At 40.4% G+C, this 27,175-nt stretch overlaps 1 protein-coding gene across 5 annotated transcripts in view; it reads left to right on the plus strand.

The window, feature by feature from the left end:
- The first annotated feature begins 9,536 nt into the window (after positions 1-9,536).
- Positions 9,537-27,175, plus strand: part of LOC108113820 (homeotic protein ultrabithorax) — an 84,491-nt gene continuing 66,852 nt past the window's right edge. For 2 of the 5 annotated variants that reach the window (XM_041819453.1, XM_041819457.1), the window contains exons 1-2: positions 9,537-11,422; positions 19,921-19,971. In XM_041819453.1, the coding sequence (XP_041675387.1) occupies positions 10,651-11,422; positions 19,921-19,971 (823 nt within the window). In that variant the 5' untranslated portion in view covers positions 9,537-10,650. The remainder of the gene's footprint in view (positions 11,423-19,920; positions 19,972-27,175) is intronic. The other 3 variants (XM_041819454.1, XM_041819455.1, XM_041819456.1) reach the window with 3 other exon arrangements.

Consider the following 27,175-nt stretch of genomic DNA (forward strand, 5'->3'; position numbering starts at 1 on the left):
GGATTTAAGTTGGTAACTATAAAGGCTAGGAAAAAGTTACTTAGCTTTAAAGGGAAAACTTGTTACATAGAAAGTGTTTATGATTTGACAAATCTCAGCTAAAGTGGTCTTTCTAATAGGCTATCCCTTTTCTCACAGTGCACCATTATTAACTAGAGCGGTGTAAGCGGAATCCTTTTTCACTTTCCACGGCCTGCGAAAACGTGCAAAGTGGGTGTAAACGGATCGAAATGATGATTGTTTATTGTAATTTTTATGACTGCTTTGCACACAAACACGCCAAGGCGCCGATGATTGCACTCCCGGGGGTAGCAAGGCCAACCAAGCCGGCTGGCTGCCTTTTGGCCCCAAACTCGTTGGCCACCTCTAGCTGGCTATGGCTGGTATTGCCAACTTTAAGGGTGTGGGTGTAGAGAGAGAGAGAGAGAGCAGAGGGGTCATATCCTATGGATAGACCAGGCGAATAGAGTCTCCAGCGACGACAACTCCAAGCACTTGAAAACTTTCTAATTAAGCCATTTGCCAGATAGTTATTGATGGCGGAAAGTAATGTGAATGGGCGGACTCAATGACAGTGATATGCACATCAAAGTTGTAAGTTAAGTTTATGGTAGAATGTTCCTTCAGTTCGAAGGGAAATGGAGCAACAGAGATGTATGATAAATGAACCTTCAACAGATTTAAAGTTTAATCTTCCATACTATCTTCTTATAATGACACACCCCTCACTGATCTTTATAATTTTCCCAACTCTTCTCATCACACGCAACTTTCTAACTTAATGCCAGAACAATCTTGCAACTCTTCTATAAATATTTGATATTTATATAAACGACCATATCTAATGACTCTTAATATCATGTCTTTGAGATCTGATTAAACATTTTGCGTGCTCAAAGCTGGCTGCTTATCAATTTCAATCAATTTGCCCAGAGATAATTTACTTCTTAGATACACATTACGAATCGATCAGGCAGATCAGGCCGATCAACCAGACATATAGATACATATCGTTCAAAGTATCTATCGTGAGTGTAGCCATAACATGCTCCTTTATGATGGCTAGAGATGCAACATCGGTTGGAGGCAATAGAGATCGGTTGTTCCGGCTGGCGGGGTGCCATAACACTAATACGCAACTATTACCTGGGACTGGTTTGCTTTATGGCCAGAATCGCCCCGGCCATTCGGTCCCAACCACCCCCCTTCCGCCCACCGCTTGGAGGGGAATAAATTAAGCCAACGTTTATGGAATGGCGCTGGGGGCGGTTATGATGCATTTTTAATTGACGTTCATTTGAAGAAACGCGAAGAGCGCTTCGATTCAATTATGCTCTGCTGCCTCGTCGGCCAACAAGCGGTTGCAAGTCAGTCAGTTGCCAGTTGCAAGTTACCAGTTAGCAGTTGCAACTCCGTCTGCTGGTACGTCTCTGATTGTATAGGCCATAAAAGGCGCTCGCAACGGTTTTGGGCCAAATTGCCACTTTGTGTGCAAATTTGAATTGTGGAAATGCAGCGCATAAAAATGGAAAAACGCTGGGCCCAGGCAATTGTTCAGCTATCCCAGGTACACTGAGAGCAAAATGGGTTATTGATTAATAGTTTTCTACTTTCATTCTAGTTACCATTTAAGCCATAACTGAAGGAGTTTTGGAGGAAACGGGAAAATGTTTTTCAATGATTTTAAGACATTTTCGTAAATGTGTTTAAAAGGATCTGTGGATATACTGATTTTTAATCTATTATTTGTTATTTTAATTAATATTAATGTTAATTTTATGAAAAATATCAAAAACTTTAGCTTTTAAGATCCCATTTATGGAAAAACCTTATTAGTTTTGGATAACTTTGGTTATGTTTGATGAAGTTCCAATCATAAATCCTAAAAATATACTGTAAATAATTTGTTGGACTTTAAATGTTTAAAACAGTAAGACTTCTATATTCTAACATTTCTTAATAATTTTCATTATTTTATAAAAATTCTTTAAAAAACTCTTCCTAATCTGAAAAGAAGCACCCAATTCCTGAGCCCATTTCGAATCCCCTTTTCTTCCTGTTTGTTCTGGCATTCGTATCTGACGAATGCAATCTGCAAACATTTTAAGCTCTGCAGCTCGTCAAGCAATCGCAATGGCAATGCCAGCCACTCCCCCACCCACACACACACGCCTCAATTACCACCGCCAACGTTGGTGGCACTCGCTAACGAATATGCACGCCCAATTGTTGCACATTGCTATATGCTACGCTACGGCTATGGCTATGGCTCTATGCCCCCTTGCAACTGCAACTGCCCCTTGGGCCGGCTATTTAGCCGTTGGAGTCGCCGTTGGAGTCGCAGTTTGACAGCCGGCGGTGGATCGTCAGTCGGTGGCACGTCAACTTATTCATTAATTCATCAAATCGAAGGAGCCCGGAGCCCGCTTTGGAATCCCCTCACGATTTATTCGTACTAACGCAATCGCTTTGGCAGTCGTCGATAGTCTTAATTGGCTTCGTTTCGATTCGGATTCGATTGTATAAAATAATCGTTAGGAAACGTGTTCTGCTTAATTGGAAAATTTGTATGTCTTGTCCGTAGGCCGGGGCTTTTTGCGTTTATTGATTTTCCAAGACTCAAAAGACTCGAATTGGAAAATTCTCGGAGTTGTCTGTCCAGGTCGAGGGTAGTCCCATAAATCCTAGTAACGGTGGAAGGAGATTTAAATGAGACTTGATAGTTGGTTAAATGACAGTTACTAGAAGGATATTTTATATGTGTAATTTGGGGTAAGAAATGTAAGATTTAAGATTGAGAAAACTTCATTTAAATAGTTAACTTAATAGGTTAAATGTTTTTCTGAACCGATTCTGATTTTCGAACTTTGTTAAGTCATTTTTGTATTTTATTTCTTTAAGTTTTTGGAGGTTTTTTTGCAATCTTCAAAGTTTTCACCTTCTTTATTCAAACTTTAGGTTCAATCTTTGTAACTTAAGTCTTTCCTTCCTTTTTAGTTTTTTTTAGATTAATTAATATTTATAATTTATTATCCAAATTCCCCAGACAAGTGCTTACCTTTTTCCATATTTTAAACTCATTTTTAATGAAAATATTTTCTTTTAATTTTTCTTTAATTTCACGCTTAATATTCTAAAGAATTTTTAACTTTATAGGCTACTTTCTCTACTTAAATAACAACTTTTCCTTTTTCTCCTCCTTATTTCCCTTTAAAATAGCTCAATTTTTGGGCAAGTCTCCCATTGATATTAACTTAATTTTAGTGTTTTGTTCTGCCTTCTGCCCCGCACTGACACTTGTTTAATTAAAGCCCGGCTTAAACAGAATCTATTGTTGTGCCCACAATGAATGGGCCACTAAATTTTCAACTTTGCACAGCCCCCCAACCCACCATCACACCATCCCACCCATCCCCTCGAATCGATTCACCTGAATTTGACGACACTCGCACACAAATAGGCCTTAAGTTTAAATCCGCAAATATTTATAATTCCGTATTAAATTCATAATGCAGAATGTTTAATGCATAAATACATAATAAAATTTTACGACTTTTACCTTATCTTGTCACGCAAAAACAATAATAAACTTTCATTTTAAAATGAAAGAGGAAAATGTTTTTACCTTGCCTCTGCCGTTTGTTGCTGGTTCAATTTTACGAGTATTTTATTTCTGCACGTTGCATTTGCCGTTGCAACTTGCAACGGGGCAACTGTGCTGCAACAACACACACACACACACGTGCAAAAAGGGGCAGGCGCCACATGGAAGCGCCAAACAATTTGTCATTTTTTGCCATTCAAGTTGGGAGTCGGAGGCGATGATCAATGCTTTGAATTATGATGAGGATTTATGCTTGACACTGTCGCAATGTGGCAGATAGTGCCGGACAGCCCGGACAGCAGATGGATGAATGGATGGATGGACGGATGGATGGATGGATGGACAAGCATTTACGGACCTTCCCCGGTCCGCTGGCGCTAGTTTTATGGCCACCATTTCCCCTTCAACGGCCGACGAAGCGTCGTCAATGGAATGAAAATCCAACTGGAAAACGGCAGAGATTCAGATTCAACCAAAGCCACCCATCCAGACCCTCCTATGATTTATTAAGTGTTAATAAAGAACTTAAATCCGTTGGATTGCATTTCGCATTCTCTCTTGATCTCGCTCTCTCTCTCTCTCTCTATCTCTCCCTCTCTGTTGGCCCTTTGGCTTTTTGGGGTCAACTCAACCCATCTTCAAGCCCAACCCAAAGCCAAACAGAAAAGTCCGCCCACAGAAAACACAAAAAAAAAAAGAAATAAGCGCGTTGCATGGCCCTCAGGATTTCCTTATCAATGCTTTCCATATTCGCGGCGCGCCGATTTCATTTTGCCCGCCCGCCAATTTCGCAATAAAATTTCGCCAGCCTGCAAATTAAAATTGCAATGTAATTGGTTAATCCATGCGTACATTATGGCCATTGTAGCCGGGGCCATTCAAATTTGCAGAGGAAGTGCGCCCGGTAGTTTCATTCCAGTTGGCTCCTTCGTCCGCTTCGTCCACTCATTGTTTCTGCCTCATTTTTTTGTGGATTACATTTTTCATTAAATTTTTCGTGGCAGCATGGATGGTGGGAGGTTGCACTATGTAGGGGGGCTTTATTTTTAGGGAAAAAGAGGGGTTTTCTTTTACATTTTCAAAGGGATTTTTGGTTTATTTTTAGGATATTTCTTGGCATTAACTTTTAAGAAACTGAAAGGAAGACAACCATCTTAGTGGTAAAAGTTCATCTAGTATTTGTTATTTCCTTAAAAGGAAAGTTCTTCATTTACATATAAATTATCAAAAGACACTCTTTAAGAGAGGTAAAACCTTGAAAACTCCTAACTGGCTAATTAGTGGCACCAATCAATGGCGAGCTCAGACATTTGACTACCAAATGCATCAAATTCGTCCATTTCTAGGCCCATCAACTTGTCGACACCATCTTAGCCTCCGATCAGTTGGCTTCGGTCTCATCAAAGCCTGAAAATCTGGAAGGGAAATGTATTGACTTTGAAAATTCTGAACGATTGAGGTGATAAATCTGGAGGAAGGCGAGGAAAATGCGCCCTTTAAAGTACCACCCAATGTTACACAGGAAAAATATGAGCTATCTATATTAATTTCTATTAAATTACTAGATATTATTACTATATTAAAATAGGTAAAAATAGGTTAAAGTAACGCTTAAAATATTAATAGATTTCGACAACATAACTAACTTTTAGGAAACACTCCAAAAACTTTATTTTAAGTCTTAAAAACGAGAAACTTTAACCTACAGAAAGTATAAATTTGATCCCATGACTTGGCTCATTGTTAGTTTTTCCCCCCAGTGTATCATCTAACAGGTGCTCAGCCCCATCGAGCTGAAGAATGCCGAAAGAAAGAGCCAAAATCTTTATAGACAAAACGTAAACAAACGGCGAGTGCAGGCGGCCAGGCACCGATGAGTACGAGTATTTTGTTGTTGAACATTTTCTTCTGTGTAAATAAACCTCGGGGCCCCCGAAAACTTTGATCTCGGATGAAGGAGGAGTAGGTGGGTGGCTAGTGTTGCCCGTTTGATGTTTTTTCGACTGGCGTCAGCGCCGGCGCTTCCAGCTGCCAAATTGCTGCTTTATTAGCTGCGTAAGTGGCTTCCCCCCAGCCCCACTCTGACTTACCCCAGGTGGTGGGTGGGAAGGGGGGCAAACGTATCTGTTTTGGACTATGATTAGATTTGGGTGTGCCTATTTCACGGATGGCATCGCTCGATTTGAGCGATTGTGGCCAATAAAACAGCGGGATGAGGCGGGGGCAAACGAGCTGCCAAGGTGGCTATTAAACAGCTTGTCTAATTGCCCTGCACTAGTTCTCAAATCCGAATGGTGGCCATCAATCAAGGCGTGATGGTGTGAAGGAGGAGTAGGTGGATCCACCTTCTGTCTAGGGATTGCCTCTGGGCTAATTGGCCACATTTAGCAATGTCCATATCCACTGGGCAACTGGGCAAGTGGGCACCTTGAGGCAACTTCAGGCAACCTGGTCAGAAGGTGTGAGCTTTTCATTTAACTCCCTGTTTTTCGCAAAACGGAAGCTCTCGTAAATTGCTGCAACAAGCTGACGATGACAACGAAGGCGGTGGAGGTGGCAGTAGCGGCGTTGGCCATATGAAAATGAGATCGCTTTGTATGCAAATGCCTGGGAATCGAATTGCGAATCGAGAATCGCACAATCTCATGGCGACTTTATGCCAAGACAATCGAAGCCTCCCTCCCTTTTTTGGGTTGTGTGTGGGCGTGGCTGGGGTGGCATTCAATTGTTAAAACGTGTTTACATAGTCAGAAGAAGAAATAAATTGTTGCATTACGTTAAAGGTTTCCATGATTCTAAGTTAAGGCTTCTAAAGTTAGAACAAGTTTACTTTTTAGTTTGAACTTAAGAGTTTGTTAAAAATAACTTTTGGGAAATAATCTCTCAATCTTCCCCGCTCTTATTAACTAATAACTAGTAGTATTAACTTCTTTTATATCTAGAGTACTTGTAGCTCCTAAGCTTATGCTTAGTATAGCTTCATAGGGAACTACAGTTCAGACTCATTAAAACTTCAGTTAGTTAGTAATAAGACATCTTATTATATTCCAACCAGGTAAGACATCGAAATCAATCAATAAGCCAACCGCAACTCCAATCATTTCTCTCGTTTTAGCCAAGTTAAGAATGCACAGCGGAGGAAAAAACAATCATCGATGTCGAACACAAAAACAAAACTCACAAACTGAACTTTCTGCACGCGGAGGAGCTCCTGCAGGAGGAGCAGGAAAAGGAGCTCCAGCAGGGGAGAGCAGAAACAGCAGCAGCAGCAGTGGCAGACCCACACAGAGTGCCAGAAAGAGAAGGAGCGGGGGGGAGCTGCCCCATTGCATACCCCATAACGTAGCAAGTTTGAATATACTCGTACCCGTAAGATTCCCGAGTATATTAGGTAGCAAAATTTTTACGAGCTCATTATGGCTCATTTCGGCGATTGTTGTGATCCTTTTATGCGCCTTCGAATGGCTTCAAATGGTTATGAGGCTATTTCTCTGTCATCCCCACGAGTCCTCCCCTCTTTCATCCTGCCACTCGTGTCCTTCCCCTTGAGGGCTGCGAGTCCTGGATTCGGAGTTTCCTCTGGGTCCTGGCATTCCCGCCGCCGACTCACGATATTTAGTTTGCAGTTGCGACTGCGATTTTTACTTTACTTTTGCCTTTGCTTTTGGTCCTCTCGCCATTTGCCTTCGTTTTTCTTGGGCTTTTGGCCGCATATTTGGGGAAAATGTCGCCGCGATTGTAGCCTCTGTGTGTGTCTGTGTGTGTTGTGTATCTGTGTGTGTTTTGTGGAAGTTTTTGTATCTTTTTGCTTGTTGTTGATTTTTCAGACTTGGCACCGAAAAATTGAGGGGTGGAAAATGTGGCAGGCAAGGCGGGAGAGGGATGGGGCCTGAGAAAAGTAGAAAAGTAAATTTCTTCTTATAATAAGTTTATTTTGCAAACACTTGTGGCAAGCAACTTTGTTTGTTCGTCCTCGGTTTCTGGCTTAATCTACGAGCCGTTTGTGCGAATGTGGAAACTTTGACAAATATTTGCGAAACTTTCGCGAATGGCTCGGCGTTCTCGGGGCCAGAAAGAGCCCCGATCTATTTGCATTATGCATATGAATTTATTAGCATCAATTCGCATTCGCAGCCATATTTACATTGACATTAATATCCCATTCAAAGTATTGCCGAACGGATTGTACATTTCGATTCGAATGTGAATGTGAATTCGAATTTGAATGTGAATAGGAAAAGGAAAACCGCAGCACACAAATTTTCCAGATGCTTGGCTGAAGAACAGTTTAAAGGAAACCCGAATGGGGGTTAGCTAATTTTTAAGGAACTAAATCTGATTTAAATGGTTACAGTTTTGATATCATTCTTAAGCACCATATAAATAAATTTTTTAATATTTTAACGATAAATATTCATTGATATAAGTGTAAATTTAAAATGTCTTTGGTCTTATAAGGCATCTATTTTGTTTTTTTTATAAATATTGAGTCAAACATCTCAGCATTACCTTTTCTTAAACTTGGCTTTTAATAACAATTTAAAATTTCCCCATAAATGTTCTGGTATCCCTTGTCCTAAAAGACCTTTCTTTCTCCTTTAAAAAGTTTAAAAAATTTAATAAATCCTTCAAAATTAAACAGTTTTTTCCATTCTTAAAATTGTTTATAAAATGTAAACCAATTTATATGCAACAAATAAAATGCCAAATAGTTGTGTAACTTTAAAAAGTGTTTTTGTATTCCATCCTTTTGTCAATGAATTCATTTTGCTTCCAGAATTTATTTAAAAATATACAATATTTCTATAAATTTAATTTATCTTGAAACGTATCTTGAAAACAAAAATATTTATTTAAAATACTTCAAGTTTTATTTCGAACCTTTTTCGAATACTTTCATATTTCTTTAAGTTTTGCTGTTAAAATTAAAATCAAACTTGCATCTGTATAGATAAACTTTGTAAGTGCAATGCCAGCGGAAAAGCAAGAAAATAATTACGAAAGAATAATCACCGAAGAAAATTTATTAATCGCTTTCATTTTGCTAAACCATATTTAGCAAGCAAAATAAATTTAGTTGACTTATATTCGATTTTTAAGCTACAATAATAAGATTAAATTTTAAATTATTTACAAATATAATATATGTAACTCCTCTAGGAGATATGGTAACTATACCATAAGCATTCATTAAACCGCCCGAGGGACAATACTTTATTTATAAATTTTCTTATGAGCACTAGGCTCAAAAATTTTTAATTTTAGCCGATATGAAGGTCTGAGCTGTTATTGCTCCTAGCCAAATGTTAGCTTTTAGTTTATTAGTAATTGTTAGCCCTAGATAAATAAATAAAAAAATATTTAAAAACCTATTTCTGGATTAAGTAAAGTTTAAATAATGTAATACTAAAATAAAAACCAGTAATATTTTAACTAAAGAAAGAACAATAAAAATTTCGTGAGTTACCAACTATCAGAAAAGCAGTCAAAACAGTAGTCATAAATGCTGTGAAACCCCGACTAAAAGCGGGATGTGCATCGCTCGGCGTGCAACTGGCAACTGGCTGGCTGGCCAACGAGCGCTTTTCGCCACTCAGTTGAGTGAGTTTGGCCGGGCCATAGGAAAATCAGCCCTCCTCCATGATGAATTTCCCGGCGGCGAGCGCATTTTCCTTCCTCACGAATGATGAACGAGTGTCGCCCACCCCCGGGGAAAATGAAAAGAGAGCGCAAGAGCGCTCAAACAAGTTCGAAGACAGAGACTGAGCGAAGAACGCTGAAAATGAATTCATCCGAAGAAGTTCATTCGAGCGGGCCAGTTTGAGAGCTCTCTGGCTCTCTGTTTTGGCTGGAGCGTTCACTTCCACTCGTTTGTTGGTTGTTTTTTTTTTTTTTTTCATTCCTTCCTTCTGCTGTGGGCCGAGTCGAGTGGTTTCGTGTGTGTGGCGATGAGTGGTTCGTGCGGAGCAAAGTCAAAACACTGGCAACTGCGATTTGGTGGCACATTCGTTCGATGGCAACGGTTTGGATAACAGGCGCGCGCTTTGTTTTATTATCCACATTATCAGCGGCATTATTGTTATTATTGGCCCTCAGCGCTTTTACCGCTCGCTCGCCCACGCGTCGTCCGCCCGTGAATGCCGCGCGAGGAAAAGCCTTAGCTTTCCACTACTAAAAATTGGCTCACCAATTCGAGAAAATCCGTCAGTTCAGCCACAGTATCGCGGCGAGTTCGGTCAGCAGAGTGCACACTAAGGCTAATAATCGTTTAAGTCGTTTAAATCATAAAAATAATAATAATAATTGCAATAACAATAAACATAGTAATAATCGTAACGCTTACGAGCCTTTGATAGTGCCAAGGCAAGCGCTAAACAAGTATTCAAATTCCAATTCAAATTCGAATTCAATTAACAGCAAAGTGCAATTGGCCAAAAGGAAAACAAAAAGAAAACGAAAAGAAAAACAAACAAACCAAATCGAAACGCAACAAAGTATACGAAAACACTTGTGAACCCCCAAAAAAAAAACAATAGTGAAAAATATTTTCAAAATTATTTACCCCAAGTTAAAGTTTCAATAAACATTAGTGATTAAATTAAACTAACAAAGGCCCCAACGTGGAAAGTGCAATAATTAAAATTAACTTTTTAACTAAATATTTACCAAACGGAAAAATCAAAACGCTTCTGAAAAATATTTTATAAATATTTTAAAAAGCAATTCAAATTGGTTATTAAACGAAATAAATAAAAGACATATTAATTAAAACCAAAAATAAAAAAAGACTTTAAATAAATTTAAAAATATTTGCAAGCTTCAAAAAAAGTTTAAAAAATTAAAAACAGTTAAAGAACTTTTAAAAACCCAAAGAAGACCAATGAACATCCAAGCTAGCTGAGGAAACAAATCTGAGAAAAATCCGCCAAAAAAACTCCCAGATCCCTGGAAATAAATCCCTGCGAATCCAGTCAAGACCCTCCCCCAACGACTTTTAGGCCCGTCTCTGACGGAGCACCGCCAAGATTCTTACCGCCAGCAACGCAATGAACTCGTACTTTGAGCAGGCCTCCGGCTTTTATGGCCATCCGCACCAGGCCACCGGAATGGCAATGGGCAGCGGTGGCCATCACGATCAGACGGCCAGTGCAGCGGCCGCGGCGTACAGGGGTTTCCCCCTATCACTGGGCATGAGTCCCTATGCCAACCACCATCTGCAGCGCACCACCCAGGACTCGCCCTACGATGCCAGCATCACGGCCGCCTGCAATAAGATATACGGCGATGGAGCCGGTGCCTACAAACAGGATTGTCTCAACATCAAAGCGGATGCAGTTAATGGCTATAAGGATATATGGAACACGGGCGGTTCAAATGGCGGCGGAGGTGGTGGTGGCGGCGGTGGAGGTGGTGGCGGAGCGGGCGGAACAGGTGGCTCGGGCAATGCCAATGGCGGTAATTCGGCCAATGCTAATGGACAGAATAATCCGGCGGGCGGTATGCCCGTTAGACCCTCCGCCTGCACCCCAGATTCCCGAGTGGGCGGCTATTTGGACACGTCGGGCGGCAGCCCAGTTAGCCATCGCGGCGGCAGTGCCGGCGGTAATGTCAGTGTCAGTGGCGGTAATGGTAACGCCGGAGGCGTACAGAGCGGCGTAGGCGTGGCCGGAGCGGGCACTGCCTGGAATGCCAATTGCACCATCTCGGGCGCCGCTGCCGCACAAACGGCGGCCGCCAGCAGTTTACACCAGGCCAGCAATCACACATTCTACCCCTGGATGGCTATCGCAGGTGAGTTCCCTGAAGATCCGACCAAAAGTGAGTGTCCACTGTAGCAAAAGTCCAACGAAAGTCCCCCAAATACCTATCCCTACTGTATACATTTTCCTTTCCAAGCCAAAGCTTCGTTGTTTTCCCAGTTGTTATCAAACTCAACAGATTGCAGTTGAGGCAACAGAAGTCATCCTCTGACTAATTGCTGTCTCTGCTTCGATTAACAGACAAAGTCAATATGTTATAGGGAAATAATAAAGAGCTTAAGTCGATGGTAGGGAAAAACAGATAATGAGTTTGCTTAGTAATAAAATAAGCAAGAAAAAAGAAATAAATTGGTTCTGAAATGACTGAGTTTTTTTATGAAAGTTAGTTAGGAAAATCTAAAAGTTGAAGAAACTTTGGAGTGCGTTTAATCTTTTTAATAAATTAGAAATATGTGGAAGATTAAATTCTTAATATTGTATGTCTTATTTAAAAATGTGAAACCACTAAGTGGGGAAAATATATTTGATATAAAACCTATCAAAAAAATTTTAATGAGAAATACCTTTTATTTTGTAAAGCAACTTTGAGTTTAATTCTTAAAATTTTGTATGAAAAACCAAAATAATAAGTATAAAATTAAAAAATAAATATTGGAAATAGTTAATAAACTTATTGGCTTTGAAAAATTATCATAAATTTATTTTCAAAATTTTGTATTACTCTCTTGAAAATATTTTGTTCCCAAATTAAAAATCGGATAGCATTCTTGACTTATTAAGTGTTAACAAGTTTTAACCTCCCAAGAACTTAAATTTATATGGCATGTCACATGCAAGAACTTGTTTCTAAAAAAAGTTAAAATTTTCCCAGCTTAAAAAATGTTTAAAAATTTCTTAATATACACTAAACCCATGCAAATAAAGTTCTTAAAAATTCCTTTTGGCTAACTGCCTTTGAATGAACTGCAAATTGTTTTCCACTTATTCTATTTAAAGCCACCCGTTCGGCTAACCAATCTGTGTATAGTTTATACGCTGGCCGGCAATTTAAGCGATTTAATCACTCTAAGCAAGATCAGAGCCATAAACAAGAGACCCATGGACCCATGAGTCTAAAAGAAACCAGCTCAGACCTTCCACCTGCTTCTGCACCGGCAAGCAAGCGACACCTTGCAGCGCTCCTCTGGCTGGCTAATAATTTTCAACACTTTGTTTACTAATTTTTGTCACCTTTGCTTTTAATGATGCTCGGCGGTAATTGTTGCAACGCTGGCAGCCCAAGTGAGCTGCAATTTGTGCAACAAGAGAGCGGCAACGAGCAGCGTGAATTATGGCATGCGGCTGAAAGAGCTGCAAACTGGCAAAAATAGCAAAGCAGAAAAGGCAGAAAGTATGGAAAGGAAAAGAAGGGCGGCGGCAGCCACAGGAGTGCCGTAGTGGTGGAAAGGGGCAAGAATCCTTTCAGGACACACACTGCGAGCAGAAGTCGCGCTTATTACGGTTAACTACGCCATTATGTAATTACGTTCAGCACCTCGCCGCCGCCGCTGCCGCTGCTGCCTTGCACGGGTTTAAGCCACCAGCCGAGCGAGGCGAACGGCTTGCGTCTGAGATTGCCGTTTGGGCCAAGAACCAAGAACAATGCCAAGAGTAGGTCAGCCAAAGGAGGTCTAGGTGCTCGAAGATCGAACATAAATTGCGCACAAGTTGGCACTGAGAAAAATGGGCGAATTTTAGGGATTTATTAGATTATGATGTTATTTAATAATTTTGATTTTTTGGATATCATTTTTATCATCCTTACTTTACTGATAATGATTATCTTTTTCATTGCCTTTTGTTATCAGTGTAAGAAAGTAAGCTTCTGAGAAATACCCTTCGAAAATCAATCAAATTTCCCTTATAGCCTGGTTAAAAAACAATTAAAGTTGAACTAAATTCAAGAGCCCTGCGACAGGTTTTCCCCACCACTCGATCGATCGATTCGGCGAGATGATCAGCGTAATGAAATTTATGCGCTGTGCCAGCCCAGTCTGAAGTGTCGGTGATGAATTGGCCTGGCCAAAACCAAAAAAAAAACCATTGCCAAAAAAACCTTCCCATACAGGGTGTCTCGTATAACACTTTTCAGCTTAGGCAGACCATCTCTCAGGGCTATAACATCTTAAAAGGCAGAGTCTTCCCTCTAAGAAATTTCAAATGAATTCTTACCTGAAGAAGGTCAAACAAGATTACCTGAAATTACCTTCTCTCCTTATGTTTCTTATAAGAAAACGGGATTAGCTGGACCTTTACGATATTCGGAGAGAGTTGAACTTGAGAGGTGGAAATTAGATTATCTCGCTGATGGCATCTTCATGACTTTTCTATATATACTATATTTCAGTCTTATCTCCGATTTGCTCCGATCTAAATCCCCTTGATTGCCATTTGTCAACTGCTATCGCTGATTTGATTTACTTCCAAGCGATTTAAAGCGAATATAATTTAATTTTAAGCGATTTGCTTTGAGCGAACTGATTAAATCTGACGATCGGAGAGGAAAATCAAGTCATAAATAAATCGGCGCACACTTCCAGCGATCATCGATCATTTGCCGCTGATTCGAGGCCCCCCAAAAATGCAAACCAAATTCAATTTTATCGTATCTAAACATGGCTTCACATTTGAAAAACCCACATCACAGTTTTCTGGCCATTTCAAGTTGGCGTTGCTATGTTGTTCTTGGGCCAGTTGTTGTGTGTGTGTATGTTGGTCTGCGTGTGTTGTATGTGCGAACACACGGCGAGTGGCGAGTGGCGGGCGGCGAGGAGCATTAAATCATTGTCCTGAAGGCTTTTAAGTCATTATCGATAAATTTCAACATAAATTCGTAAATTTGCTTTATTTGCCCGGGCCGGTGTGTGAGGTTCACGTCGGTGAAGTGGTTTATGGCCAAGTTCTGCGGCTGTCCGAAATTTGTCGGACGCCTAATTTCAAAGCAGGCTATGTGGGGGGAAAATTATATAAAAAATTTGTTAGTTTTATGTTAAAAATAGTTTGTATTTTAAATTTCATTTTATGATTTTCTTTCCTTTAAATGTTATGAATTTTAGACTAAAATTCACAAAAAAAACATGAAAATATTTTAATATTTAAAAATTACATCTTTTTTATTAGTTTAATTAAATATTATAAAGTTTCTTATATCAAAAAATGAAGTAAAATTTAGTGCAAATCTCCTTCATGTCAAAGTAAATTACAAACCCTCTACCCCCATTTCTCTCTGTGCAGCTACAGTTCACCCTGAAAGATAGATTTTGTTGCGGCTTGTTATTTTTTTTGTCCCACAATGACCTTGAGAATGGCTGGCCGGACGGGCAATTGACACGTTTAGGGCAATCATAATTCATATTTGCCGCAGTTTCCGAGCCAAAGAACTCTCACGCTGTGACGTAATTATCAGGATGCCTCATAGCCAGAAATATATATCTATATATCTACCTGCAATTGTAATGGACACGTAGAAGGAAAGAGGGCACGTCAGAACATATCTTCTCAAGGTTAATGGGCAGTGCAACATTCCAAAACTCTGCGCAGTTCAAATGTCAGGCAACAGTTGCCACTGCAACATGCAATTAATTGGCAAAGGAAGTGCAGCGATGATGCCACCGATTATGTAAATGGCGAAGTGCAGCCAACACACACAGGAAAACCTTTCAACGCGCGCTTTTAATCATTTTTCTTTTCTTTTTTTTTTTTTTTTGGTTGCGCCGCCGAGTGCAGAATGCAAAATTCAGCAAAAATCAGAAACAAATCAAAGCGCCTTGTGTGAGCATCGCAATTTCTGTGGCAGCGGATGCTAGGGATGCCCCCTTTCCCTGGCCCCCTCTCTCACGAGGGGATCTCCTTCATTTTTCGGGGATTGGTTTTTGGGTTCGCGGGGCAGCAGCTTCTTGCATTTTTTTAATGTATTTTTAAATAAGGAATTTAATAAGCACCTTGGCGGTCCTCAAGTCGTTGGACTCGGACTGCGTTTGCGACTGCGACTGCTGAGTCGAGGAGGCCAATGCTTCCAAGACGTCGACGTCGCCAACGACGACAACACAAAGTGGCCCAGACACATGGCCCAGCAACAGCAACAGCAACAAATATAACAACAACGTTGAGGAGCTGCAGGGCGAGGAACAATTTTGGCTTTTCTCTCGTATTTTTCGAGGGCCGCGTAGGTGCAATGGGCAAAATATGTCAATTTTTTTAGATAGAATATAAAAATTAGAAGAAATTAAAGAGTTTTAGAACTTTGCTTTTGAATATTTTCATAAAGAAAAAGCTAAATATAAACTTCTTTATTTTTAAAGGATTTTTAATATAAAATTTATGACTTAGAAATCCCTAAGAAAATGAAGTTTTAGTTTGGTCAACTGTGTTAAAAACTGTAATAGACTTTTGTATCGTCATAACTATGATCTTTTATAGCTTTATGTTTCTTCTATAACTTTCCAAAATATACACAAAAAGATTGCAAATTATAAAAACCATCTGTTTTTTATTTTTTAAAAATTATACTTAATGAAGGTAAAAGCAAATGTTCAAATGTTAAGCTTAACAGCAGAACATAAAAAACGCAATTTATTAACTAAACAGACGGCGCTAAGTTGTTAAAAGTTGATTAAATTCCAAAGTTTTAGTTCAGAGTAGAATTAGCCTCCATTCATAGTTCTCCCTTAAATGACCCGCAATAAATTTGATTAGGTGTTGTATTTTTTCATATAATAACTATACTATATATACCACCGATTCCTGATAAGGGTAATAATTATTGTAGAGTATATATAAAATATACATTTCTTCCGCTTTTGTGACATTCAGTCAGTCGGTTGGGCCTTATCGATGATCATCTTTAACATACAAATGCCATGTGAACAAGCAGTTATTATTCATATTTGTGGGCCCACTGTGCGGACGTCTTCTCTCTCTCTTATGGCAGTTGCAAAATCATGTTTTAAGGTGTTTTTGATACCTAATAAAAACAACAACACGGCCTGGCTAAAAAGAAGACACACATGCAAAGGGGTGAAAGAGAGATGGGCAGAGAGTGCAGCCATGCCAAAAGGGACAAGGGTCGTGAATATATATTTCGATATATATATATATATATATATATGGGGGAGTAGAGAACATATAGCAGACGTTAGTGACCAAATCGCCCCCTTCCCCCTTAACCCTTTGTTGGCTACGTCATAGCCTCATATCGGCACTTGGAAGACGCCAACAACATTGCTGCTCGACGCTCGGCGTGTTTATTATAAAACAACAAATCATTCATTATAACCACTTGTGTGTGTGTCTCTGTGTGTGTTTGTCTGTATAGGTAAGTGGCGTAAACATGAAAAGAAACAAACACACATACAAAGGTCTTGTTCCGATATTATGCATATTTGCGTATTATTTTGATTTTAATAATGATTTATTTATTATTAATAATTCATTGGTGGTGGCCTCTTGCCGGGATTGGGATCAGACAGGCCCTGATTGCGATCAGATTCCCCCTTCGAACCGAAAGAGATCCCAACCAAGTGCAAAACCTATCCAATGGTCGTCTCTCTTTCTATCTAAATCTCGTTTGAATATCGCTTGTCTTCGGAATTGTGTAACAAAAGTTGGGGCTACTAGCTAACAGCAGCAGCAGCAGCAGCAGCTAGCAAACATGCCGCAGCGGAGGAAACGCATATTATAATGAGCTTCAATTAAGATAGAAATCTAAGTCCAAGACTAAAAAGACAAAGATTAATGGGTTCACAATTGTCCAGTTCGGTGGCTTCAGGTGGCTTTGCCAAAGAGAACTCCACAGGGAAAGATTTGTATTAAAAAGTTATAAATTTTTACCATGACAGGGAGAAAAATCAAGACTTTTCTGATAATTACATGATTTTCTGCATTAAATATTAAATATTATCTATCAGTCTTTTACAATACATATATTTAACTATTTTATATAGAATAAATTTTCCTTTTTTTTATATATTTTTCTCACTGTAAACACATGCCTCAATGCCACATGTTCACCAGCCTGAACATCATTAGGCATAAATATTTCTCCCGCCTGGCCCAGCCATTCATTTATTTTTAAGAATATTTTATATGAATGAAGAGTTTAAACAATCTTATAGCCTATTTTTTCCCAAACTAGTTTGCACTACCCACTCTTTAGAAAGATAATAAGGGCATTTCTGATTCGTTGATACCCTCCCTCAAGAGCCTGTTTTGCCAGCTGTCCATGATTTACGAGATCTGCCTTGACCAAAATATGGGTAACTGTTATAGCCGCTTGGAATATATATATATATATATTTTTTCGTTGTTGGGTCATCGATTTGTTAGCCACATTCCCGAAACATTTTTGCTTGGCCACTATAATTTATAGATTACTATTTTGATTTATCTGAAGGAGAACTTTGGTCAGAACTTTCGGGGCTCCTTCGGCGGGATCCTCTCGCCTCTCCTTCGACCACATTAATGTCAATTTAATGTTTCCTTAATGACTTCTTCGGGCTGCCAGTTCTCCTTAGTTGTTATCAGTTTGCTTTCTGGTCAAAACTGTGAAAGTGTTTATGCTAAATAGCTAACGAGTTTTCCACTCGAAAGTAAAGCTGCCCCCGTCGTGCGTCGTTCAAGTTGCATTCTACAGTTCAGTTTGATATTTTGAAGCTCAAAAGTTCCGTATGCCACATGCTCTACGGCGTCTATTTATTTGGGTCGGCAATTAAGATTTATATCAGCCCCTTTGATGGGGCAATAAAAGGCCAAAAGACGCCGCAAGCTGCAGCCGGAAAATGTTCTCTCATTCTCCTACAGAGATTTCCAGACTCTCACTCTGTCTCTCTGCCTCTGATTTTTTACTGTCTCTCATTTATGCGACTGGCGGCTAATCCTCCCACAAAAACGAAGCGTGCGCCGCCTTAAAGAGTCATAAAAATCATTTTCCCCTCCGCGGAAAAGGTGTGAAAAATCACGCAAAAGGAGGCGGAGAGGGTTGAGAAGAGGTTTTCCAAAGGGGGCAGAAGACCGCAAACTAAATGTTTAATTTTTACAAGTCGCGTCGCATGTAAACAGAATCCCCCTCCACCCGTTTGCCAGCCATTTGTTTGAATTTGTCTAAAGTGGCTGGCCCCTTTTCCGTACTTTTTTCCTTCTCTTTTTTTTGTCTTTCATAATTTTCATTTTCATTTACAGACGGAAAGAAGCTGAGAGTGGTGAAGAGAGAGAGGGGGAAAAGCCAAGCGTTTGTCAAATTTAAATCCTTTGCCCCTCTCATAGTTTTTGGCCGTTTTCTTGTTCTTATTTTTTTTTTGTTAATTTAATATTTTCTTTGTTGTTTCTTTGCGTCTGGATGGCCACATAGTATCTGTGTGTGGAGTAGTGGGTTTTCCCTGTGCTGGAAATTACGTTTACTCAGGCGCCAGGCGCGCATATTTAAATACACACGTGTTTTATCGCTGCCATTAAATCATATTTTTATACTTTTACCTTTTCCACGGCAAGCTGGGCGGACGCCCCCTTCTGCCACGGCCACTTTTCGAGGCGTTGGCATTTCGGATTGTTTACATTTTGCACTTTCATGGCATAAACAAAAGCCGAGGCGACGCTAGAATATCGTGAAAAAAGGCGAGACATCCAGCAAACTGCGATAGAACAAGGCGATAATGCCGCTGCCATGAATCAGTCTAAATGGGATTGATAGCCCTAGTTCAAACTTTGAATGACTTCCATAGTGCCAGGTTATCTAGAGTTATGGAGTGCAGTTTGAGGGACTGGAAAATAAGCTTCCTTCTTGATTTGTATTTTTTTGGAATTTTAAAATGATTAGAAATGGGAGTTATAGAGGGAAATCCCTTGTTCATGTCTCTTATGGCAAAGAAGGAGATGCTTCTCAGGGATTAAGGATAGTTATTAACTAAGTAAGACCTCTAAATCAAGATATAGTATTTCAAGAGTGTTATTAACGTGTAAAAATGTTACTATATAGAGGAAAGCCACTTGATTGTTTCTCTTACAGTAAGAAAGGAAAGACTTCTTATACATTAAGTTTAGTTATTAACAAAATAAGTCTTAAAATCCCAGAAATAGATCTACAAGTTTGTTTTTCATAGAATAAGAACTACAAAGTTCACATATTTTATAACTTTTGACATAACAATCCAGTTTAATGATCCTATAAATATTTAATTTCGATAAACACTTAATTGAATTTCAATTTGCTCTAGCTAATCTTAGTAAGTTAGTTCCTCTTATTATTTCCAATTATCACTTATCCTATTGCCCACCTTTCCATATTTCTCTATCCCATTTCCATTAACCACAACAACAAAGCTTTGGTTGGCAAATCTTAACCAGCCTCGCAACACGTGCGGCTGCTTAACCCTAAGATGCCCCCTCCCAGTTCCCCCCAACATACCTATCTATATATATATAGCAAACACCATCCATCTGCATCTCGAGATCTCTCGAGAGCAAACAATTTTGATTCCACATTTTTTAAACGTTTTCTTCTCTCCGCTTTGCTTGCATTTTCAGGTAAGATAAGATCTGATTTAACACAATACGGCGGCATATCAACAGACATGGGTAAGAAAATTTCCACTTTTATTTCGTTACATTATTCGCTCTTAAGTTTTCTTTTCCGAAAATAGAGTTTAGTCTTATGGATTTTAGAGTGTAGATCAGGTCTACTAACTAAACTAATCGAAATGTGGTGACGGTGGCTAAAATACCCTAGTTTTTATCTTTTTATGTGAGCCTAGTAAGTAGGCGTGGCTGTGGGTGGACCGGGAAAACCTGGGGGCCGCCGCGTGTGGAAATGATTGATTCACTGTCCCATGATTACGCTTCAGCCAAAACAGAGAGAGAACTCGCCATGTTCGAGCTGCTTGCTCCGCTGGCAATTAATATTAAACATGGCAATTCAATTGGCCAACACGCAGTACGGCAAGGGCTAGTGGGGATCCAGATCTGGTCCCTGTTGGAAGCGGCTCCCTTTTCCCTCTTCCTCATACCTCATTCTATCAGCTTTTGGTTCGAGCTGCCCCGAATTGCGTGTTTTCCCTTGCATACCCTGCACTCTCGGGGTGTGAATTTTTCTTAATAAACAGCTTTTGAGATAAAAATATGAATTTTAATCAATTTTTTGTTGTTTAATTATTCAGTCTTAAGTGCTGTTAAGGCAATAAAATAGGAATATTCAGTTTTTATACCCTTTTTCTTTGATAAAAAAAGACTGGCTCTTACTTGGGCTTATATAAAGATCACTTACTTTTCATCTATGATATACTGTTACTAATAGTAATAGATATACCCTCTTATTTTCGAATAATATTACCCTTGATAGTAGTGTACACCCCATTCGTCTATATCCGATCAACTTACGATATTCGACGCCGAACGCGAACATCAAAGCCCCCAGAGCCACTGAAGGCGTTTATTTCAGCCTGTTGTTTGGGACCTTTTGATGCGAGGTTATCAATCAGTCTTGTCTCGCGCAGCTACTTCTTAAAATCCAATTACACACGTGAACAAGGGAAAAGCTGGGGGGGAGCTGGAGGTCTCCTTCTGATCAACGCGGGTCTTTAGCTTTTTTTTTCGTTTTCATCGCAAGGCAGGCCACTCAAATTACATACATTGTTGGCGGTGCATTGAGGCGAAAAATTGGCGGGCCATCAGCGAAGCTGAGCCACCCAGATGCTGCTCAGTGAGCTCTTCGGCTCGCTCCCACTTATTATTTATATTCAATTGATAATCTCGTGCAAATCGGTAGCTAAATGTTGGCACAGGCGCAACAAGTGGGCAGCTACTTGGGGATCTGCGATCAGCTATCCCAGATTCGAGAGCCACGAAGCATGCAGAGAGAGAAAAAGTGATAAGTTTCTAAGGTTGAAATATAAAAATCTACCTTTAACCATCAAAAAATGGTATAAAGTTGAAAACTTTTTTAAAAATCTGCTTAACAGAAACCCAAAGAAGTCTAAACGTGACATAAAATAAAGATCAGTTCAAGCTAAAAACCATTTTCTTTCCGTGCAGCTTCACTTTTGGCACTCCATAGATAAGCTCAGATAAGCCCGCTGCTCCTGGCTGTGGATTATGGCCAGCACCACTTAAGGGGCACTCTCTGGGAGGCGGAGTTCTCTATGGAACGAGCCAGAGGAACCACTCTCTTCCGGCTTCACTGACATTGAACGCTGCGTTTTCGGTCCGTGCCCGCCAGAGATAATTAAATAGCGACCTTAATAGAATTAAATGCCGTGTTTGCATTTCAAAATCCGCAACGTGCCAAAATGCAATGGCCAACGGGCTGACGCCCCCAACTCTACCTGTTTCTGTCCTCCACCTGGCCAGACCAGGCTGGAAAAAAAATGTCAATTTGGACAAGTTTTGATAATTGCAGGTCCCCCTAGTTACAGTCTGTATATGTGTATGTTGCTACTGTGCGGCTTGCTGCAGGTTGCATGTGGCCATCATGTTGCATGTAGCATGTTGCAGTTAATAATTATTGAAATGTGCGGCCTGCCAGGAGTTGTGCCCTGCTCCTTGCGCTTCCTGCGCGGCTTCCTCCATCTGAATGTCCGTATGTTTGTCCGTTTGTCCATTTGTCCGTATGTCCGTCAGTGGCTGCATGCTTCGTTACCTTTTAGCCTGGCCAAAAGGCTAACAATGCTTGCATTTTCCCACCTTTTTCACATAACTTTTTCTCCCTCTCCCTCTCACTCCCTGACTTTGTTTTGTTTTCTCTCTGTGTGTGTTTTCTTTCTTTTTTTTTTGTCTGTTTTTCGCTTTGCGGGTGGCAGGGTAAACAAGTCGGCCACTTGGCCAACTCGTTACTTCCCGCTAAAACCCTCCCCTCTCACATGTCGAAGTTGTTGCCACTTTGGACGCGCGGTTCGGCCTCCGTCGGCCGGCACCGGCACCGGCACCCCCTGTAATAAATTCATATTCAAATTGTTAATTGAATATTATTTGTTAAATTTGCAAGCATTAAATGTAAATGTCAGCGGCGGATGTCCGTCGAAGTGGGCGTGCCGGCCAGTCGGGGGCGAGCGAGAGCTCCTTTTTATTTGCTCATATAAATTCGGTGTTCGTTTTTAATTGGATTTATGCGATTTTAATAGGAGCAGGTTAGCCGGGGGATGTTTTGATTTTAAAAGGGGAAGTGATCAGAAGTTAGTTAGGGTATTTATTAGTTGGTTTTTTAGATAACATAGTAAGTAAACCTTATAGAAAGGGCTAGGATATGACCGCTTTCCAACATACAGAACATACAAACCCCTTCCTTAAAACAAATCGAACTCCGAAACCAAACCAAACTCGGTCACTGTTCCAACGACCTCAAAAAAAAGTGGCCTGCAAATATTCGTAAACACCGCCCCCAAAAATCAACAACAATAAAAAACCTCTCCCTGGAGAGTTTTAAAATTTGCAAACGAATGACAAACGGAAAAAAGCGGGCCAAATGCGACGACTGAAAACTCAGGCTCTTGTTGGCTGGTCGTTGTCCTTGTCGTTGTGGCTCTGCAATTTCCATAATTCATATTCATAGACATTACACAATAACAACCGTAGAGAAAGAGAGAGAAAGGGAGAGAGAAAAAGAATGAGAAGGAGACCCAAACAGCACCTGCAATACGGACAAATGTCCGTCCTACCAAAAACCTCCCAAAAAAAAAGAAGGCTAAAAGAATATGGAGAGTGCAAAAATTCCACATATGTTAGGAAAAAAAGCAAAAAAGAAAGTCCAAAGAACTGTCGCATCACGCTTATGCATAAATTATTCAAAAACCGAACAAGAATTTTAACCATTAATATGATGAGCTTTAAATCACTGACAAATTAGGCCAACAAACACAGATGCGGATGTATCCCACAGATACATTGGCAACGTGCTGCTGGCTGGCAATTTGATTTTACACACTTCGAAATTATTAACTGGGGAGCACTTTGTGTGCGGTGTAAGTGTAAGTGCTGTACTCTCTCTCCAACGGACCGGAAACAGTTCATAAAATGGCAACACAGAGCACTTTCGTTTTTACCGTTGGCATTTGCAGCATCTGCAGGATGAAGCGAGGCGAAGGGGGGTGGTGGTGGCCATGGCAATGGCAAGGACATCCTGGCATGTGTCGCCTGCCAGCCAATGGACATCTGGGTTTTGGCCTGGTCAGAGCAGGACTGACTGTTACCGGGCAGGTTTCAATTAATGAATTAGTAATTTCGGCTTCATTGCCGGTAATGAACACTTCGGGGAGGCTCGGAATGAGGTGGCAAAGCGTGTGCTAATTACTTGGACTCAGGTGTTGGGCAGTAGGGATGAAATCAGGGCTTATAACTGAAGAGTCTGTAGGAAAATGAGAGATATGTTTGAATAGGATTTGGCTTTACAGAATGTATAAATCCGATTCCAAAATCAGAAATTAGTTCAAGACATTAGTAGCCAAGTTTTTAATTCCAAATCTAATAGTTGTCTTATTAAAACTAAAATATAAGCCAGAAAGACACAAACTTTGGTTGGTATATTATATAGAAATCTGATATAAACATAGAAAAAACCAGAAACTAGAACAACCAGATACAATTTTATCTGATAAACATACTGTAGCTCAAAGTAAACTTTAAATCAGTAATTTTCCACCCATTTTAAGCTTTTAAAAACCTCACCAAACACCATGTATTTACATCTAAAGTCAATAAGCACTCTTCAAATAGCACAAAACACTTTGAACTCCTTTTAGCAGCCGTGATTGCTGGCCACGACAAATGCCATTTGCAATGGCATACGTAATTTACCATATCATTGTGTCATTAAAACGTATATATCTTCGATCCAAAGTGAGCACAGAATAGTAGTTTGTTTACCAAGTTACAGTTAATGAATGGTTAGAGGTGGAAAAGCAGATAGATTGTAGATGGAACCACCTCTTTGGGGAGTTATAACCAAAGCGATGTGCCAGTGAATCCAAATGTCGGCTAAAACCCGTCTTATCATGGAATTTACATCCGTATCTCTTTCTTTCTTGTTTTTTTGGCCCGCTCTTTCGTTTCACTTTTATTCGGAGATTCTGTTCGCTTCGCTGTAGGTATGCAATTAGTCAATTAATTTGAAAATTTATTAACCGCCAAAAACCAATTTGCTCCAGATCAGCAAAGAAAAAAAACCACACGAGATCCGAACATGGGGGGAAAAAATACAAAAAAGAGCGCGCTGCGGAGATCGCGAAATGCCGGCGGTAAACTGGCCTCGATCTTGGTCAAGATCACGGCTGCAAGATCCGTTCGAGGCGTTGGTCAGCGGACAAATGAAGGGTCTCAGAGGTTGCGGAACTTTCAGCGAGTTAGTTAGATTTGAAATCAAAGCCTCGAAAGGAACCTTTCTGGTTACCCGTTACCCCTATCCCCTCGAAATGTAGTGCAGATAATTTATGAGTTCGCCGGCAGCGGAAGTGCGTGTGTATCTGGGAGATACGAATCGCAGCGGCTACCGATATGATTTTCTAGGTCAAAAAGCAGAGTCCGCGAAATAAATGACTTTTGTGCATGTCGCGGACTGCTTGCCGTCGGCTTGGCTTCCAGCCATAAATTTTCGTGTATTTGAAAAGCATTTGTTGTCTTTCCCACTCACTCTTTTTCGGGGTACCCTCTCTTTCCAATTTTCGACTGTTTATGATTAATAACGCGCTCGTTTGGAAAACCTGCTTTTGGCGGCCATCATGATCAGCTGATCGTAAAGAGAAGCAAACGTCATGACACCGCAATGTCCGTTGGGCAAATGAAATGGGCCTGGAAGTGATCACTCAAAGATACAAGTGACGGATCATCCATGGAAGCGCAAGTGTGATGGTGTGCGTGCATGAACCCATTTTGGAAATGTCAGATGGCTGGAAATCTACTGCGATCTTCACCTGATGCTCAGAATTCGTGGCTTGCTCACCGCACAGGTATGCGCGCCCGTTTGTTCTCTGTCTCTCTGGAGTCTCTCTCTCTCTCTCTCTCTCTCTCTTTCTCTGTTTATCTGGCTCCTCTCTTTCGCTCACCTGGTGATCGATCATCTTTTCGCTCAGCCGGTTTTTGGACCCTGCTCTTGGGCATTAATTTATGTGCTCTCGCTGGAATGAATCTCAATCTCACCTTTATTCGAATTGGAACATTTCGGTTCGGCTCTAGATCGTTTACGATATTCGTAGTCTTCTTATTAGACAATGGTTAGACAGGCTGAGCAGTTTGTTATACAAGTTAAGATCTTATGGAGACGTTAGAGATTCTCAGATAAGATTGTTAGTTGGATTTCGCCAGATGGGATTAAGTCTTAGAGATCTTAGCTTTTGTGAGATATAAGTTATGGATTTTAAATCAAGGTAAAGATGACTTTGGGTTGTTGTTCTAAAAATAAACAAATTAAACTGCTTAAAATGGAAATATTTTGCCTTAATGAATAGATTTTTTATAATGTTTACTTTTTTTAATACACCAAAAGGAAAGTAAAGGTATCTCTTTCTCTTTCTTTTCTTTAAATAAAAATCAAATCCCGCCCTTCTACCAACCCCTTTTCAATCACAAACCAAAATCACGTTCACAAAATGTCCCCTGACTTTGGTAAAATTCCTCAGAACTACAGACCCACCGCAGTGGAACCGAACCAGAATCGAACGTTTTCCTGTAATCTCAATCGATGATCTATTAACGAGTGTCCATAAAAATTATGCAACTTTCCGTTGCATGCAACAAAATGGATGTGCACAACAACAACAACAGCAACGACAATTGAGCCCGAATGCCATTTCCTTTGTCAGCTGGGGCCATAAATCCTGAGCATATTAACATGGACGTGCGATGAAAGTGCCAGCCAAATATGTCATTGTCAGTTGGAGGTTTCTGGCCAGGAAGGAGAGGGGGATTGCATAGGATGGGATTGGATTGGATTCGATTGGGAAGGGATAGGAGGATGGTAGAGAGGGGCGAACCAAGACGAACTGGAAAACAGACGCCTCTGCGGCTGCCGTAAGCGAGTGTATTGACACCTGAGCTGCCCAAACATTTCGTAGGTTGGAAAAGAAAGTTAGGGGCCATCAGATCGATAGAACAGGTAGTTTTGGGATTTTTGGGAATACTTTCGGCCATAAATCACCGATCCAAACTAAAGGCTGCTGATAACTGGCCAAAAGTCGTATGCCAAGTATGTATTTCGGGCCCTGTTTATCGCACTCGATGCATTTTGGAATTGGTCAGAGTATTTTTCTGTATTTATGCGCAACTTTGTTGTGCTGCCTTGTGTCTGTGACACAAAACACAAAACATGAACAAAATTTTTGGGCGTGAGCGAGTCAGCGAGAGAGAGAGAGAAGGAGAGAGATAGGAAGAGAGCAGAAGAAGAGAGAGAGACACACAGCATAGTGACAGCGCCCATAAATCTCTGTAACATGACACTTTTGGCAATGGAAATAAAATATGGCATTCGGCGCACCAAAATGTCGCACCAGGCTTGATTTTTGTTCTTGTTCTTTTTCCCTTTTTTTTATTTTTTGGTATTTTTGGCAATACCTGCTGGCCGTTTTGGCCCACTGTGCCATGCGACACTCAACGGATCGTTCGCTCGTACAGCATTCAGCTAATTACAAATGAAATTACAATGGTCAGATATCGCCCCCGTCCCACCGCCATCGCGATCCGCGGTGCTGCTGTTACTGCTGCTGGCCAAGTGTCACTTGCCGCTGTCATTTTCGTTTCGTTTTCATGTGTCACTTGGCAGGCCTTCGCTCCGAGCCCCTTTCAGTCCCCTGCGTAGTTCCCT

This window comes from Drosophila eugracilis, unplaced genomic scaffold (assembly GCF_018153835.1).
Source record: "Drosophila eugracilis isolate 14026-0451.02 unplaced genomic scaffold, ASM1815383v1 contig_75, whole genome shotgun sequence".
Taxonomy (NCBI): Eukaryota; Metazoa; Arthropoda; class Insecta; order Diptera; family Drosophilidae; genus Drosophila; species Drosophila eugracilis.